The sequence below is a fragment of the Manacus vitellinus genome, unplaced genomic scaffold (assembly GCF_001715985.3).
Source record: "Manacus vitellinus isolate BGI_N305 unplaced genomic scaffold, ASM171598v3 scaffold_33_pilon, whole genome shotgun sequence".
NCBI classification, from domain to species: Eukaryota; Metazoa; Chordata; class Aves; order Passeriformes; family Pipridae; genus Manacus; species Manacus vitellinus.
Genome location: NW_021940478.1, coordinates 6,429,778 through 6,444,121, shown reverse-complemented (window position 1 = coordinate 6,444,121; position 14,344 = coordinate 6,429,778). Strand labels below are relative to the sequence as shown.

At 38.6% G+C, this 14,344-nt stretch overlaps 1 protein-coding gene across 1 annotated transcript in view; it reads right to left on the bottom strand.

Annotated features, from left to right (window-relative positions):
• The window catches only part of MYLK4 (myosin light chain kinase family member 4), a 33,145-nt gene that overhangs the window by 8,802 nt on the left and 9,999 nt on the right, over nt 1-14,344 (bottom strand). Inside the window, exons 2-12 of the mRNA XM_018076869.2 lie at nt 12,188-12,254; nt 11,140-11,692; nt 10,314-10,333; nt 7,452-7,557; nt 6,539-6,632; nt 5,394-5,503; nt 4,615-4,756; nt 2,273-2,343; nt 1,459-1,587; nt 787-939; nt 367-439 (exon numbers count right to left, since the gene is read on the bottom strand). Of these exons, the coding sequence (XP_017932358.1) occupies nt 367-439; nt 787-939; nt 1,459-1,587; nt 2,273-2,343; nt 4,615-4,756; nt 5,394-5,503; nt 6,539-6,632; nt 7,452-7,557; nt 10,314-10,333; nt 11,140-11,692; nt 12,188-12,254 (1,518 nt within the window). The remainder of the gene's footprint in view (nt 1-366; nt 440-786; nt 940-1,458; nt 1,588-2,272; nt 2,344-4,614; nt 4,757-5,393; nt 5,504-6,538; nt 6,633-7,451; nt 7,558-10,313; nt 10,334-11,139; nt 11,693-12,187; nt 12,255-14,344) is intronic.

Here is a 14,344-nt window from a genome sequence, read left to right as displayed (position 1 = left end):
GAGCCTGAAAGGATCTTCAAAGCAGGAATAAGAATCATCCCCAGCTAGAAAATCCTTTTCATATGGTAATTCAATGTTCATTTTGTAAATACTCTTATTTTGCTAAGAAATAGATCCACTCAGCAACACACAGCTTTGCATGATCTTATATTTCTTCCCAGATGTGCAAGAACTGATGAGCAAGTGTGAGCATGCAAATTGGAACAGCTAAAAAAAAAAAGCAAGGGAGCACATGCACCTCACAATGGCAAGAAATGAATCAGCAACAAAGACTCAGAGGAAGTTAAGGAAAATGTCAAAGCAAACAGCGATGTGGCAACACAAGAGGGCAACAGCAGATGCACAAGGATATCTAAATTTAGGGACCTGGAGTCTGTAGTGGAGCTGGTGGTCTGTTAACCATGGGTGTTTTAAGGCAGCAGTTGCACTTAATCTCCAGCTAAAGGAAAAACAGAATGCTATTAAGAGTTTTCCTCAGAATCTTACAGTTCAGCAATTATCCGCTACAGGTCGTGTTCTGCCATCATGCAATGCTGTCATTTCAGAACACTATGCCAGATGGCAGCTAATCCGTGAATTAAGTTTTGTTTCACAGAAAAAATATATTCAGGTAACTTCAGAGCCTTTTATGGATACAATGAACAACACCAATGAAGTGGCATTATAATATTCTACATGGACATAAAAAACTTAAGTCATATTAGTTCTGCAGTGGAGCAGCACAAATGACACAGTTGTGTCATGATGGCATGGAACACACATTTCAAAGTTATAGGGATTATATACCATTTTTCCTTGATGAGAAGCTTTGAGATGAAATCTTTGGCCTCATCAGAAACATTTCGAAATTCCTCTTCTTCAAAATCCCAGTTACAGGCCAGGATATTGTTGAGGGTCTCGTTGTCATCATCACCCAAAAAAGGAGACAATCCACTGAGGCTGAAGTTGAAAGAAATACTCTCAGTCCTTCTGTCTTTCCCCTTCCTGTACATGACCTCCAGTGTGCTACCTATGATTGTTCTGTCCCTACTGGCCTGTGTTGCAAAATGCTATTGTCTAAGAAGGTCCCTAGATCATTCCCATTTTTCATCTATTTACATGTTTAAATAATTACCCTTCTTCTCTAATAAACCAGTCATTACTGTCTTTCATGGTAGGTCATATTTTCCAGACCTCTGACCACTCTTGCACTACCCACTGGGAATTTACCAAGCAGTTTACATTATTCTGGAAGTGTGATGCTCAAACACTCATGAGGGATATGCAATGAAACAAAGAAGAAAAGCTCATGGCAATTGGAAAAGAGGAGAGATTGCTCAATATGAAATTTGGAAAGAAGTCTACATTACCTATCTTGAGTTCAGATTTTTTCAATCTGCCAGTATAGCAGCAAACTTGGGTGACTTACACAGTTCAACCTAGAAACAGCTTACAAAGCAGATACTGAATCCTACTTACAGCATATAAGCAATGACTCCTAAACTCCACATGTCTGTAGGAAAAGAGACAAACTCATAATTCACAACTTCAGGAGCAAGAAATTCTGGAGTCCCAAAGTTAACTCGAAGCTTTTCTCTGGGTTTATATCTAGGAAATGGGAACATCAATTACAGGTCTTATTAAAGGAATTCTGGAAGGAAATTCAGTAGGAAAACAAGGACAGACAACGGTACAAAGTAAAAAGAAGTGTACCCATATATCGAATGAAAACAGTTTGCAAGCTTTATATCATACAAGGGCAAAATGCAACTGCTATAAAAAGGAAGAAATTCATATTTCAAGGACTTCTCAGAGCAGCTTTTACCATCCTTTTGGGACTTCTCCATATCATAGGCATGAAATTTTTAACCAGTAAATCCTTCACTGAGGTTATGGCACCTAATTAAACTAGAAAGTGATATAGCATGGGATATATTGTAACAGCCCTTGATGGTACGTTACACTCTCTTTTGAAGAATCTCTTAATATTGCAGACAAGAGACTAGACAAGATGTACTACTGGTTTTATCCATTTTAGCTGTTCCAAGATACTTTTATGCCTGCTTAGTCAGAATCAACCCTCTTTCAACCATATACCTGAAAAAGGCTTCAGAACAAATTTTTTCCACTCAGCTCCAAACATTCCATATTAAAAGATATCCCTTGTTAAAACATTAATTTGTCCTAACAACAGTAGAAGGACATTATTAATGAAATACATAACTGTAGAGATGCAATATTTTTTCCATTGTTTCCTAATCCATTCAAGATTAGTAAAAACACATGCATGTACCTTCTTGCCAATCCAAAATCAATAATTTTTATTTGATTTGCCTCTCGGTTCACACACAGGATATTCTCAGGCTGCCAAGAGAAACAAAAGAAAAAAAATGCACTTTAATGACTATGAAAAACTGGGCTTTTAGCAAACTGTAGGCAGAAAAACACTAAAAGCAGAGTAAATATCTTCTAAGCACCTTTTGCTTTCCTCCTTGTTCAGATTTCTCTGCATGGGTAGCCCTCTTGCTGTCACGCAGCCATTGGAGCTGTGCATGCTGTGCTTTGCAACTGCTTTTTCCTCTCCATGGCTTTTCAACTTGACATAAGGCAGCAGTTCAGATAAAGAACACATTAGGGTGAGGGGGACAGGGAAAGCAGACTTCCAAAGAGGGGTTTCAGAATGCTGTCACTGCTGATACTGATTTTAAAAAAATAGAATTTGTTGGGCTTTGAAATTTATCTGAGTTCACAGATGTTCTGTCAGATTGAACATTAATATATTAAGCTAGTCACATCAACTTTATGCTTTTCTCAGACATTTTAGCAAAAGATAGGATTCACAGGTTAAATCCCTCTGGATTTTTATAGGGCCAAATGCTACTCTTCACTTTCCTGGCAGGAATCCTTTAACTTCCAAGAATTACTGCAAATTCATACAGAAGGGACTGAGAACAGGATTTGGCCAATTGTCTTTGAAACGTAAATACCTAAAATACAGTCTCATATTCATTGCCAGCACTTTTATAGCTACTCTGTCTTATTGCTCAGTGAGTCCTCTTTGAAACAAAACAGCCCTTAACACTTAAAACATTAGTTAACCTTTGTCACCATTACTAATTCATTTTACATTAGGACTTTTAAACACCATATGTCCATAGTTTCTGAAGTCCTGGATGATTATGATCAAGATTATTTTCTTTCCATTTCAAGCTTTCTTTCCCAAACCCATTTGTTACTGACAGCAATCTATGAACAAGCAAAACAGAAGGGAGAAGCTGTAGCTGGCGAGCACATGAAAAAAGGTCTCTGGGATTAATTTCTTGGACTGTATATGTATCTTTTTGTCAGCAGTTTGACCTCATATTAAAACTGTGCCATCTCCAAGATCATAATTAATGTGTCCCAAAGAACCGTGTGAACTTCTGTTTGACAGGTTTCTAGGTAGCTGGATGTTTATAAAGAGAAAAGTGAGTCTGGTCACTGATCAGCTACTGAAGCAGGCCCCAACAAGCATCTGCTCATTTGCTTAACTACTGCAACAATATATATGCTAACAACATTAAGGATGTACTATATTAACTCAGTCATTACAAGCCAAGAACAGCAACCATAATAAAAATCTCACCAAAGAGAAAACCATCTTGTGCACTTTTTGTTTCTTTTTGCTTTGTTGTAAAGCTCAGGGATCGCTAGGAACTTTATAGACAGTCATAAAACTAAAGCCATCATCCCATTTTATTCCTGCACTAAATAGAGGTAAGAAACAATTCTACTATTCAATTAAAAACTTGTGCTAAGGGAGAAAGCCAGCTTAAATATACAATTTAATGAAAAATAACAACAAAAATTTTCTTAGGGGTGATAGTTAACCATTTGCAGCCAACCAGAGTAAGGATGTACAACCGGTGGATTTTTTTTTGAAAAGAAGTGAGGAGACTTTTTGTGTATATAGTCAAGTAGTTCATATAACTAAGCAGAAGGTTTAACTAAGTACACAGTAGAGGATCTGCCACCTTTCTCTGGGCTTTCAGCAACACTGGCAGTTATTGACTAATCCAACACAGACATACTGTATTTGTTACATTAGCCACTGACTATTTTTAGTTCTTTCATTTTAGCAAGTACTTTTTAATGCACTTTCCCTTAATCTGGCTATTTTTTTCATGACTACAGCAGTTTACTGTAGTCTTCAGAAACTTGTGCAGGGTTTATGCTGATCCTGAATGACCCTTGAATTTAGTTCCACTCACTCATGTCTTGATTTCTGCATAGTAAAAAATTGGGATAATTGCTAATTAAATAATATTTGCACAATATCTTGAGATTCAAACGTTAAAATTCAAAACAGTAAGGTATTTGTACTCAGCTGCTGGCTTTCTGTAAAATCAGCCTGTGGAAAATTCAAGCACTATGAGGCTTGATGACAAATGACCAGAATTCTCATCTAATTTACTTAGTCCTGTAGTAATTTAACTGATCTCAATGTGGTAAAGTAAATATGCATTGGTATAAGGAAAGTAGAATAAGGCCCTCAGTTGTTTCTGCCATGGGAATCTGCTAAGCTATGTGGTCTTCCATTAAGAATAAGAATTTCTACATCTGTCATTGCACAAAATATACGTCGTAATACTCTACCTTGAGATCCAAATGAAGAATGTACATTTGGTGCATGTACTGAATTCCCTTGCAGATCTGTTTTATGAATGAGATAGTATCCATCTCTGTCAAATTGTAGTTTTCATCAATAATTCGGTCAAATAACTCTCCTCCTTCCACACTGAGGAGAGAAAGACAATAAAGCAGTGACCAAGTCCAAATCCAATCCCATGCAGTTAGATTAATACAGAATTTACACTACTGACTATTTTCATCATTGACAGTCAAGTGCAGTAAGATGGGTCTACAGTATAAGCTTGTACCTTGATCTGAATTTTCCCAAATCTGGGTTCTTAAATTTAAGGCAATTATTTTGTGTCTAATTAGCCTTATAAACCAGCATAAAAATCAGGATTATCCTTTCAGGCACTGAGTATAAGGATTAGGCACAACACCTACATCTGGCTCCTCTTCGGTGTAAGATGTCCCCCAGAATTGGAGATATTCTGAGAAGTTTGTTTCTTAGCTGACACAAAATAAAATTATAAACCAAAGAGAAGATATATAACACAGGTCTTTCTTGAAATGGAGCAGTGGCTTTACAGCACCAGTAATGTGGCACATCACTGGAAAAAATGCATAAGTGGTTGATGGGAAAATTTTTCTCTTAAATTCCCTTTTCCTGTTGTTCTTGAATACATATTTCACATGTTCTTTCCTGTAAGAAGCTCTATTTCTAATTTCAGGAGAAAGCAAGAAGGAAATTGACAATTCTAGCAAAAGTGGTAAAGACAGAAAGGGGAAGAAAACACACTTACTATTCCATGACAAGTACAATGTCATTTTTAGATTCAAAGGCATCATACAGCTGGATGAGGTTCACGTGATTCAGCTGGTTCATGACATTGATTTCGTTTTTAACTTCATCCTGTAAAGAGTCGTAAGTATTGCTTCAGATGCCTTTTTTCTAAGAAAGCTACATGAAACAGGACATAGTTTGAAGCAAATGTACATTATCCTCATGTGTTTGCTTGTGGCAACCAAACACAGGGTTTTCCTTTGATTGCTCCTGCAGTGGTAGATATCAAGGCTATAGGAGTTACCAGACTGAACTCAGAGCTTGAGTGGGGGACTGCTTCAGTAATAACTATTTGGTGGAAAAGGAAGAAGAGAGCCCACTTGGACAAGTGGTGGGTTCACAGGGATGTAAAGAAAAAAGAGAGGCAGAAAATGGCTTGGTTCAAACAGCTGTAGGTGTACAAAATCAGGCTAAGAAAAGTCCAGGACAGTCCTCAAAACCTAACTTTGTAATCAGAGGAGAGAGAATGGTACCTCCATTCAGCCCAACTATTTTAGACATGCAGTTTAGGATGGGATGAATCATTCTGTGATGGTGTCAATCTCTCTCCATTGACTACAAAGGGATTCTTTCTGATCAGCTTGGCCACAGCTATGCCTTAGCAACCTCAGTTAGCTGAGACAAATCCCACTCCTGAATACCATTAATGACACTGCTGTCACATAAAGGATGATACGCATCATGATATGAGAAAGCAAGCCACAGATGGCCAGGAGGTTTGCAAAACAGGCCAGATTAATTCCTCTCATCTGTATTTGTGTTGATTTCAGGAGCACAGATCATGCCTGTTATCAGCATCCCCCACAGTGACATCAAGTCATTGCAGCAAAGGCTACCGTGCGCTTGGAGGCAATATGCTATGTCTCGGGTCTGACAAATGTTTTTACTATTAAAAAAAATGCTAATAGGATTAACAGCAGAAAGAAAAAAAAAGAGTTAATATAAGTTTTGAAGGAGAAGGGAAATAGCACTAGAGTCAATGCTAATCCAGCAGGTCCTATGAGTGTCATGGCTCGTGAGACGCTTGGTCATGGTCTGTTGTGTTGCTGAAGAACAGGTTGGGATCCTTTTGGGAATAAAAGACTAATATCACACTCTACCAACCTTCTGTTTTGGACCTTTTGCTTTTATAATTTTGGCTGCTAGCTTGAGACCTGTTGCTTTCTCTTCACATTTGTGCACTTGCCCAAATCGCCCTCTAGAGAAAAGGAGGAGGAAAAAAAAATCATCCAGTGGTACTGGTGTCAACTCTGAATGTAAACTGCAATATAAACAACATAAATTATCCTCTCCCTTCTGGATTGCATTTCAATTGCTCTATTGTTGCTATTTTGTTGTGTAGATTATACTTGCTACTATTTATTTAGGCACACCAAAAGTCACACACTGTTCTATCTGGTATATTGCACTTACATGATTCACTATACTCACCTCATAACATACAATGACTAATCCCAGAGCAGTCAACATACTCATGCACAATCTGCCTCTCTCCATCACATCATTCTCCTCCATGGGAGGGTTGTGATTCCATGAAGAATCAAAGCCTTACCCAAGAGCACGCTGCCATCAAAAATTACAATATCCCTCTATCCTAAACAATGTCAGCATGAGAGATCAAGGAATTACATGGCCTGCCAGATTAACCTGCTAATCTATCTGAAAATGCATGTGTTTTCAGGGATGAGACCCACTGAGAGAAAGAAGACTACAACATGTCTCTATGTCCTGCTGGCTGTAATGTGAGGTAAAGTATTACAGCATCTTAGGAGCCCTGTCATAAACCCTGAGGGCATCTTGCTGACCTAGAACAATATCAAACACAGGCCAAGTCTGCTGGTGCCAAATAGTTAGCCAAAATTCACTCACACTAAAATCAGCCTCCTCTTTTCATCCCTCTATAAAGACTTCCATGACTTTGGATCTAGTGGGGCATGTTGCCTCCATTCACCTCCCAAGCTGCTTGGTTGTAAATTTATGCCTTGCTTTCCAAGTTGATTTGCTTTGTCTGACTTACCCTCCCAGAATTTCATCCTCATTGACATTATAATAATTGTTGATCCCCACCCTTTTGGCTGAGACAATCCGGTGATCAAATGGTGCTGGTGGAGTAGGAATATCATCTACAAAAATAAAAACAGACAGATAGCATATGAGTGGTCACATGCAGTGCTTGTCTGTCTCATATTTTATTTCCTTTTTTGCCCAGATAAATTCATTTAAGAACTGAATACACTTACTGCAACCTTTATAGATAAGTCTTTCCCTGTTACTTAAGAAGGGGTTTATTTCAGAAGCTCTGGCTCAGAAAAAAGGTTGTTGTTTGGGAGCTACACTAAGACAAGGACTCCTTTATTAAGTTATCATATTCTGCACAACAGTAGGACCACTAGGCTGTATCAGTGTAGCTTCATGCCCACAAAGGGCCTCAGTAACTCACCCTTATCTCTGATTTTTTTAAATATTCTTTTCTTCCTCAGGTACTGTTAATAGGTGAACATGTACTCTAACTCTCCAGTGGGGTAGGAAAAGAAACTGAACTCTCCTCCAGACCCAGCTAAGAAAGGCTATTTCCCAGCTTTTGCTGTTCACAGTGAAGAATCCTCTTCTCTACTGATTGACACAACTTGTCTTTTTCTGCAGTGTGGTCATCACCTTTAAAGATCACTTTTAGAGCTTATGCACATGGGGAAGTTTTGCCCTGGCAGATAGCATTTAGGGTTTCCAGTATGGCTCCGGATCTGGTATGGTAGAACACATGGTAACTGACACACAGTGCTCTGAGGAATTTTTGTCCTTAAAAAAGGATGACAGATAAAAGGTAAGGAGGGACACAGAGAAGGGATGTGTTCCCGACATCACACTGTAGCAGCAATGGAGTTTCAGCAAGACTCGGTGTTATTGTCAGGACCTCCACATGCTGGACCTTTCTGCCATCCTGATGTCAAAATCCCTGCTGGAGACCAGCCCTCCATGCCTAATTTGGACTTTTTGCAGGCTGTTGTGACTTCAGTTTCATACCCACGTTGTTTTTCATTTGATTGATAACCCCAAGAGTGACCTTTGGCTGACCAAGGTGACAAATACTTCTTCAACTGTTTGGGAGGGCTACAGCCCCAGTGTTTCCACATGAGCTCTCTGGTTTGGAATGCCAGTTCCTTTTTGTGTGAGGCTTGTTGAGCAATTTTAAAACCATCCATTACTCCAGTGAAAAGGATCAAAAACACAAACAAAAAACCCCATGACAGCATGTAGCTGGCAGGAACACTTTGGTCATTAATGTAGCGGTAGATTGTCCTTATTCACAGTGAATGTCCATTTTTCCTGGACACCAGCTGTGTACCTAGATTTTTTTTTTGACAGTATTAATAACTTACATGGTCAGGAAGTTAGTTCATGGTCAAGGAATTGTGAAAAGCTGGGGCTTCTGGAAGTTTGCCACCTACTTGGGATTCTGCAGAGTTTGAATTGCACAACCATAAGTATGGGTCTTTGTGTCTTACCAAGACCCACAAAATGCCAAGAAAACCTCTACCCTAAGGCAGAATTTGACTCTAACAACACAAATTCCAAGGGCTCCAGAATGTAAGTGACAGAAGAAAATGTCTTTATAAAAGCTCAGCTCCAAACCACTACCCAACTTTGGGCAAGGAAATGTTCTTTTAAAGAGGTCAGTCTGCTTTTTAAAACTACGTAAGTTTTTGCCTTCAAGACATTCCCAGCGACAGAATTTCTATTTTTCTTTTCCTGAAAACCAGAGGGGATTTCTCCCTATTCAAGAATGACCTCCTATTACAGATCAAAGATGTTCCAGCAGAGACACTCTAACCTTAATGCCATCCCTAACAATTTGCCAGAGCTCAGGACAGTTTATAAATTTTAAAGTTTTAGTACACTATCTCCTGTTTCCTGCTACACAAACCTGGCACAAACATGTAACAAATGTTTCCCTTCCACACTTTCCCCCCATTTCCAAAGCAAAGAAATTCATTCTGAGTCCTATGCATGCACATGCAGACACAAATAGCTTCAAATCTTTCAGGCCCACTCCTCATGTGCCACAATTTCACATACAGGGATAGGCACTGAAATTCTCAAGCCAGAGATCTAATATTAGAAATCTCTGCCTCAGCATGGTGAGCATGCTTCAGAGTTTGGTGCCTGAGCACCATTTATCTGACTGTTCAACAGCATCACTCAGGCTTCCACACGAAAGACTGTATTTCTTTATAGGCGTAGTTGTTCTCACTTCACACTACAATGGTACAAATATAAGCAAGCTGGTTTTTCAGGCTACATCCAGAGCACTGCAGATTCCCTGCTAACACACAGTTTCAGCACTTCCACAGGTCAACCAATTTTGCCACGCATGATATAATTTCTCCCTCCACTTTATAGTTCGGAGTCTTAGCTCTTTTGTTAAAAGAAGAGGGAGAGAGGATAGTATTAGTGGAGTAGTTGTGGCAGAAGCAAATTAATTGTGTATAATTTCTGACAGAACAGAACCCTCTAAGATGGAAGCAAGCAGAACTGTGTTATTTCTCATCAGCTTAGGACATGGTCCATGAACAACTGTTTCCTGCCAGAGCTACCATGCACATCTTTTTCCCCTACCAATTACAATCACAAAATAATTCTCTTCTACAGATATCTCTCTCTGTTCATCACCTTAATACCCATGGAATTAAATGTTTTGCCTTTAAGATACTTCCTTTTGGAGCTTTTTATAGTTTTAAATACGTCATCAGCGCTTTCTGCAACTATCCTGCTCTTTTTGTTATCATCTTTGATTAGACCTTCATCATTCACTCAATGCTTACTGCTACCGCTATGCTCAAATTGGCAGGTCTGCTCAGTATTGAACTATAATTTCCTGTACCTTTTTCGCAGCTTTTACACCTGCAAGGACAAAACATGGCATTAGTGCAGGATACACTTAAAGCAGAGCAAATTTAGAAACACAGGTGAAAAATGCCTACACATACATTGCATTCAAATAACATTACGTTATTTTGTTTCATGGTGTAAAATAAACTGATTTAATATTCACTTTGAGAAATAAAAATGGTCCCTAAATTAATCACGTCAGCAAAATATTTCTCAATTACTGAAATTCTCACCTGAGATCTTCTAAACTTAACATTTGGCTATCAATCTCACCTTTAAAACAAGGGGAGAGTATTGGAATTTAACTATGTTCATATAGGTTCCTGAGAGCTTAAACCTGTTTATCCCTGAAGGGCTACATACAGTGTAGCAAAGAAAGAATTACAGTAAATAAATTTATCACTTTAATTGTCTGGGCCAAGTTTCAAGTTTGACATTGTTATATTATCCCTTAAGTTACTACATTTTGCAGTAAGTTAATTCCCAGTTGGCAATGGCCTAATTCCCAATGGTCTAATCTAGCCTTATTTTGCTCATATGTTATAAGACACTGCAGTATATAAACTGAAAAATGTTCTTAATATTACCCAAGCAAACAACCAAAGCACACTGCTAATTCCATGTATGGTAGATTATTTGACTGTCTGTTTTAAGAGTATAATTTCACTCAGAGAGATAAACATGTTTTTCACTTCTGCACTGGGCTAAATTTTCAACAATATTTATATTAACCAGCCACTTCGACTTGAAACTTGAATGACACATTTTTCTAAAGCATGGGTCTCTTAAGAATATGCAGTACAAGCTTCAGGCCTTACCTTCCCTCTGGTGCCTCTTGATCATGGCTTTGTTCTGCCTCATCTTCCTTTTGGGAAGGAGCTGGTGGTTCCTCAACACTTTTTTCACTCTTATCAGCATTTCCCACCCCTTCATTCTCCCTCTCCTCTTGTTGTTCATCTCCAGGCACCTGATGTTCCTCCTTCCTCTCCTCATCTGTTGGGGGCTCACTCTCTACCTCTTGCACAGTTAGCCTTTGACAAGCATCATCAACAGCATCTTTTTCCTGCTGTTTTGCTGGAGCCAATGACTCCTGAACAGAGTTTCTCCTATATTCTCCTATATCCTGTTCTTCCTGAACAGAATTTCTCCTATATTCTTCTATATTCTGTTCTTCCTGAACAGAGTTTCTCCTATGTTCATAATAACTTTCGAAAGCCAAACTTTCTTCTTCCTTCTCTGATCCTTCAGTATGAAATCTGGGAGAATCCACTTCAAGCAGAACAGAACTTTCCCTCTTGGCATTTTCCTCATTGAGCTTATCAACTTCTTCTTCTTCTTGAGAGCAGGACTGGCTCTTCTGGATGGCCCCCTCTGTAAGTGAAGAGATTACAAAGGAATCTGACAGTGGTTTTCTGATAGTCAGTAACAACATTAAAGTAGGGCTGCACACTTAGCATAAATTTAGTTGCATTTGGAACTAGGCATTTGCTTTTCTCTTCCACTGTCAAGGTCAGTTCAAGTGTCTCCTAAGCAAGAGCAGACTACTTATTCAAAACAGAGATGTCATGGGTCACAAATGCTTCCTTTGACACACAGCACTAGAAAATGTTTTTGTCACCCAAAATTATTGTCAGCCAAGTCAAGGTTAATGAACTTCTCAGGCAAAGCACTTTTTTGAGCTTGAGTTTGAGACCCTGTGCACAGGCATGTGAAAAGTAGATTGATGTCGCTTCAACAATTTTCACTCATGCTGTTGAGCACACATGTAACTCAAACAACTTCATTGGAGCTGCTCAGGAACATAATGGTTAGTTTTGTGCTATTTCTTAGGAACTAGAAACCAATCAGAGAAAAAAATAGTCCAACCTGTTGAATCTGGTGGCTTCTTTTCTTTTGTTTCTGTTTCATTCAAATGTAATTTTTCTTTGATGACCTGTGGAAAAGGCAATTGACATATTAGTCAATGTATACAGTTTACATATGGTATTGGTCCTCATGAAATTGAAACCTGATTTTTTTGGGTCAAATACAAATACTCTGTGTTGTATTTCACACATTTCCTATAAATGATGGTCCTTATTATAATCACTACCAAGCTGATTGAATTGGTACCAGTGTAAAGCAAGAGAAATTATCTCAGTTGTGATCAGCATCAGTGTTGGCATAAAAACAGCCCAGAAAAAATCAGGACTGAACCTCAGAGACTTAAAGAAAGAAACATCCAGAAATGAGCTGTTGCCCTGCACTAGCTTTTGCTGTTAAAATCCAGGTTAAACCAAAGCTCAGAATATTTAATATTCTAGTAAAATCTTCGGTAACAGTCTTAATGACAGATATCAAAAAGTTTCTTGCTGTTAATAAGCATCTGGTAACGGCTTTTTTAATGATGCAACAGTTTATTATGGGCTGACTGAGACAGTAACCAGGAATTGGAGCATACAAGACATAACTTCAGCTTTGTAGCCTTCTCTTACCTACACTTTACAATGTTGCAGTGACATCTAGAGGTGCTTCATAGCAACTCAGGTCCTCTTAAAACCTCTGCTCTTTCAGTTACCTTTGTGGATATTTACTCCTATTCCTGTTGTGGATATTTACTCATATTCTTACGCTGTGTACTGTTTCTTCACTTGCCATCCCCCAGACTTCTTAGTAGGGTGGTGACCATGGTCTCTGCTGTTGCTTGGTGCTCCTTTTTCACCTGCTTTCTTCTTCCCACAGTACTATGAAACTGGCACTAACATTATTATTAATCGATCCACAAGGTGTGAAAAATGCAGATACCTCCAAATATTTTCAAGAGGAACTGCCAGCTACAGCAGTGTTATGTGTATCCCAACAAAATATACAGAGTCAGGAACTTAATTTTGAGCGTGTTAATCAAATGATTAATCCCACAGTTTAGTCATATTGTACTCTGGGCATGAACCAGTTCTATTACTAAACATTTGTTCTGGTAAGCCCTCTGCACTTTTTATGCTTTTTTTTTTTTTATTTTAACGTCATCAGGCTATATAGAAAATAGGCATGAAATCGAAGCAATGTGTATCCACTATAAACAGAGTTCAAGGGAAAGGAAATTCCATGAGAAGCAAAAAAGAGTTGAGGAAAAACTGGATGTAACTGCATGAAGGATTTCAACAAAACTTTTTCAGAAAATCTTGATCTACAAGGGACAAGGAAACTGTAATATGAGCGTAAGATCTGAGACTGACAATTATTTGGGATGGAGTTGGTCCCAGGAGGTTGCAGGCCACAAAATGAAAAAGGCCTCAATACAACTAGGTAAGTACTCTTGAAATATAAATCAGAGCCTTGTTCCCATAGAACTTAAATGTAAATGTAATTATTCCAGATGGATCACAGGGAATCAACCAATGCTCATTTTGCTATTTTAATGGTGAAAGGCACCAAAAAAAAAAGGAGGGGGAAAACCCAGACTTATTTATTCTGCAATGTGACTGCAATTAGTAATGCACTCAGATTCCTGTAAGTATGTCAGTCTCACCAGACCACTGAGGACATCAGCTCTGATCAAACACAGTCAGCTGAGCAAATAATCAGAGAAATGGCCTCCAAGCCCTTTGATGCATAGGGCCAGATTTCACTTCTGCATTCAGAATTAATTGCAGACACACAGCGCTTCCTACTAAATTTTGCTGTAGTTTGCAGGTGTGAAATACAGAAGCCAGCTTTTGAAAATCCATCAAGTAGAAGGAACACTGGATGGTGCTGAATACCTGAGACTGCCAGGGCATTACATGAAATACTGCAATGTTTATTCAAGCACCATTTCTGATCTCTTACGTTTTAACAGCAGACGAGGAGCTCATACTAATTTAAATGGGGGGGGGAGGGGAAAGAATACAAATTAAACATTTACTGGTATTCTTCAGAATCAATGTGCAATAAATGCAGGGGCAATAGTGCACTAGAATAAGAAATACAAATATAAGGACTGGATATCTGTAGACACATGAATAATTTAAACATGAACATCCAAGTCTTCTACATGTTTAGCTA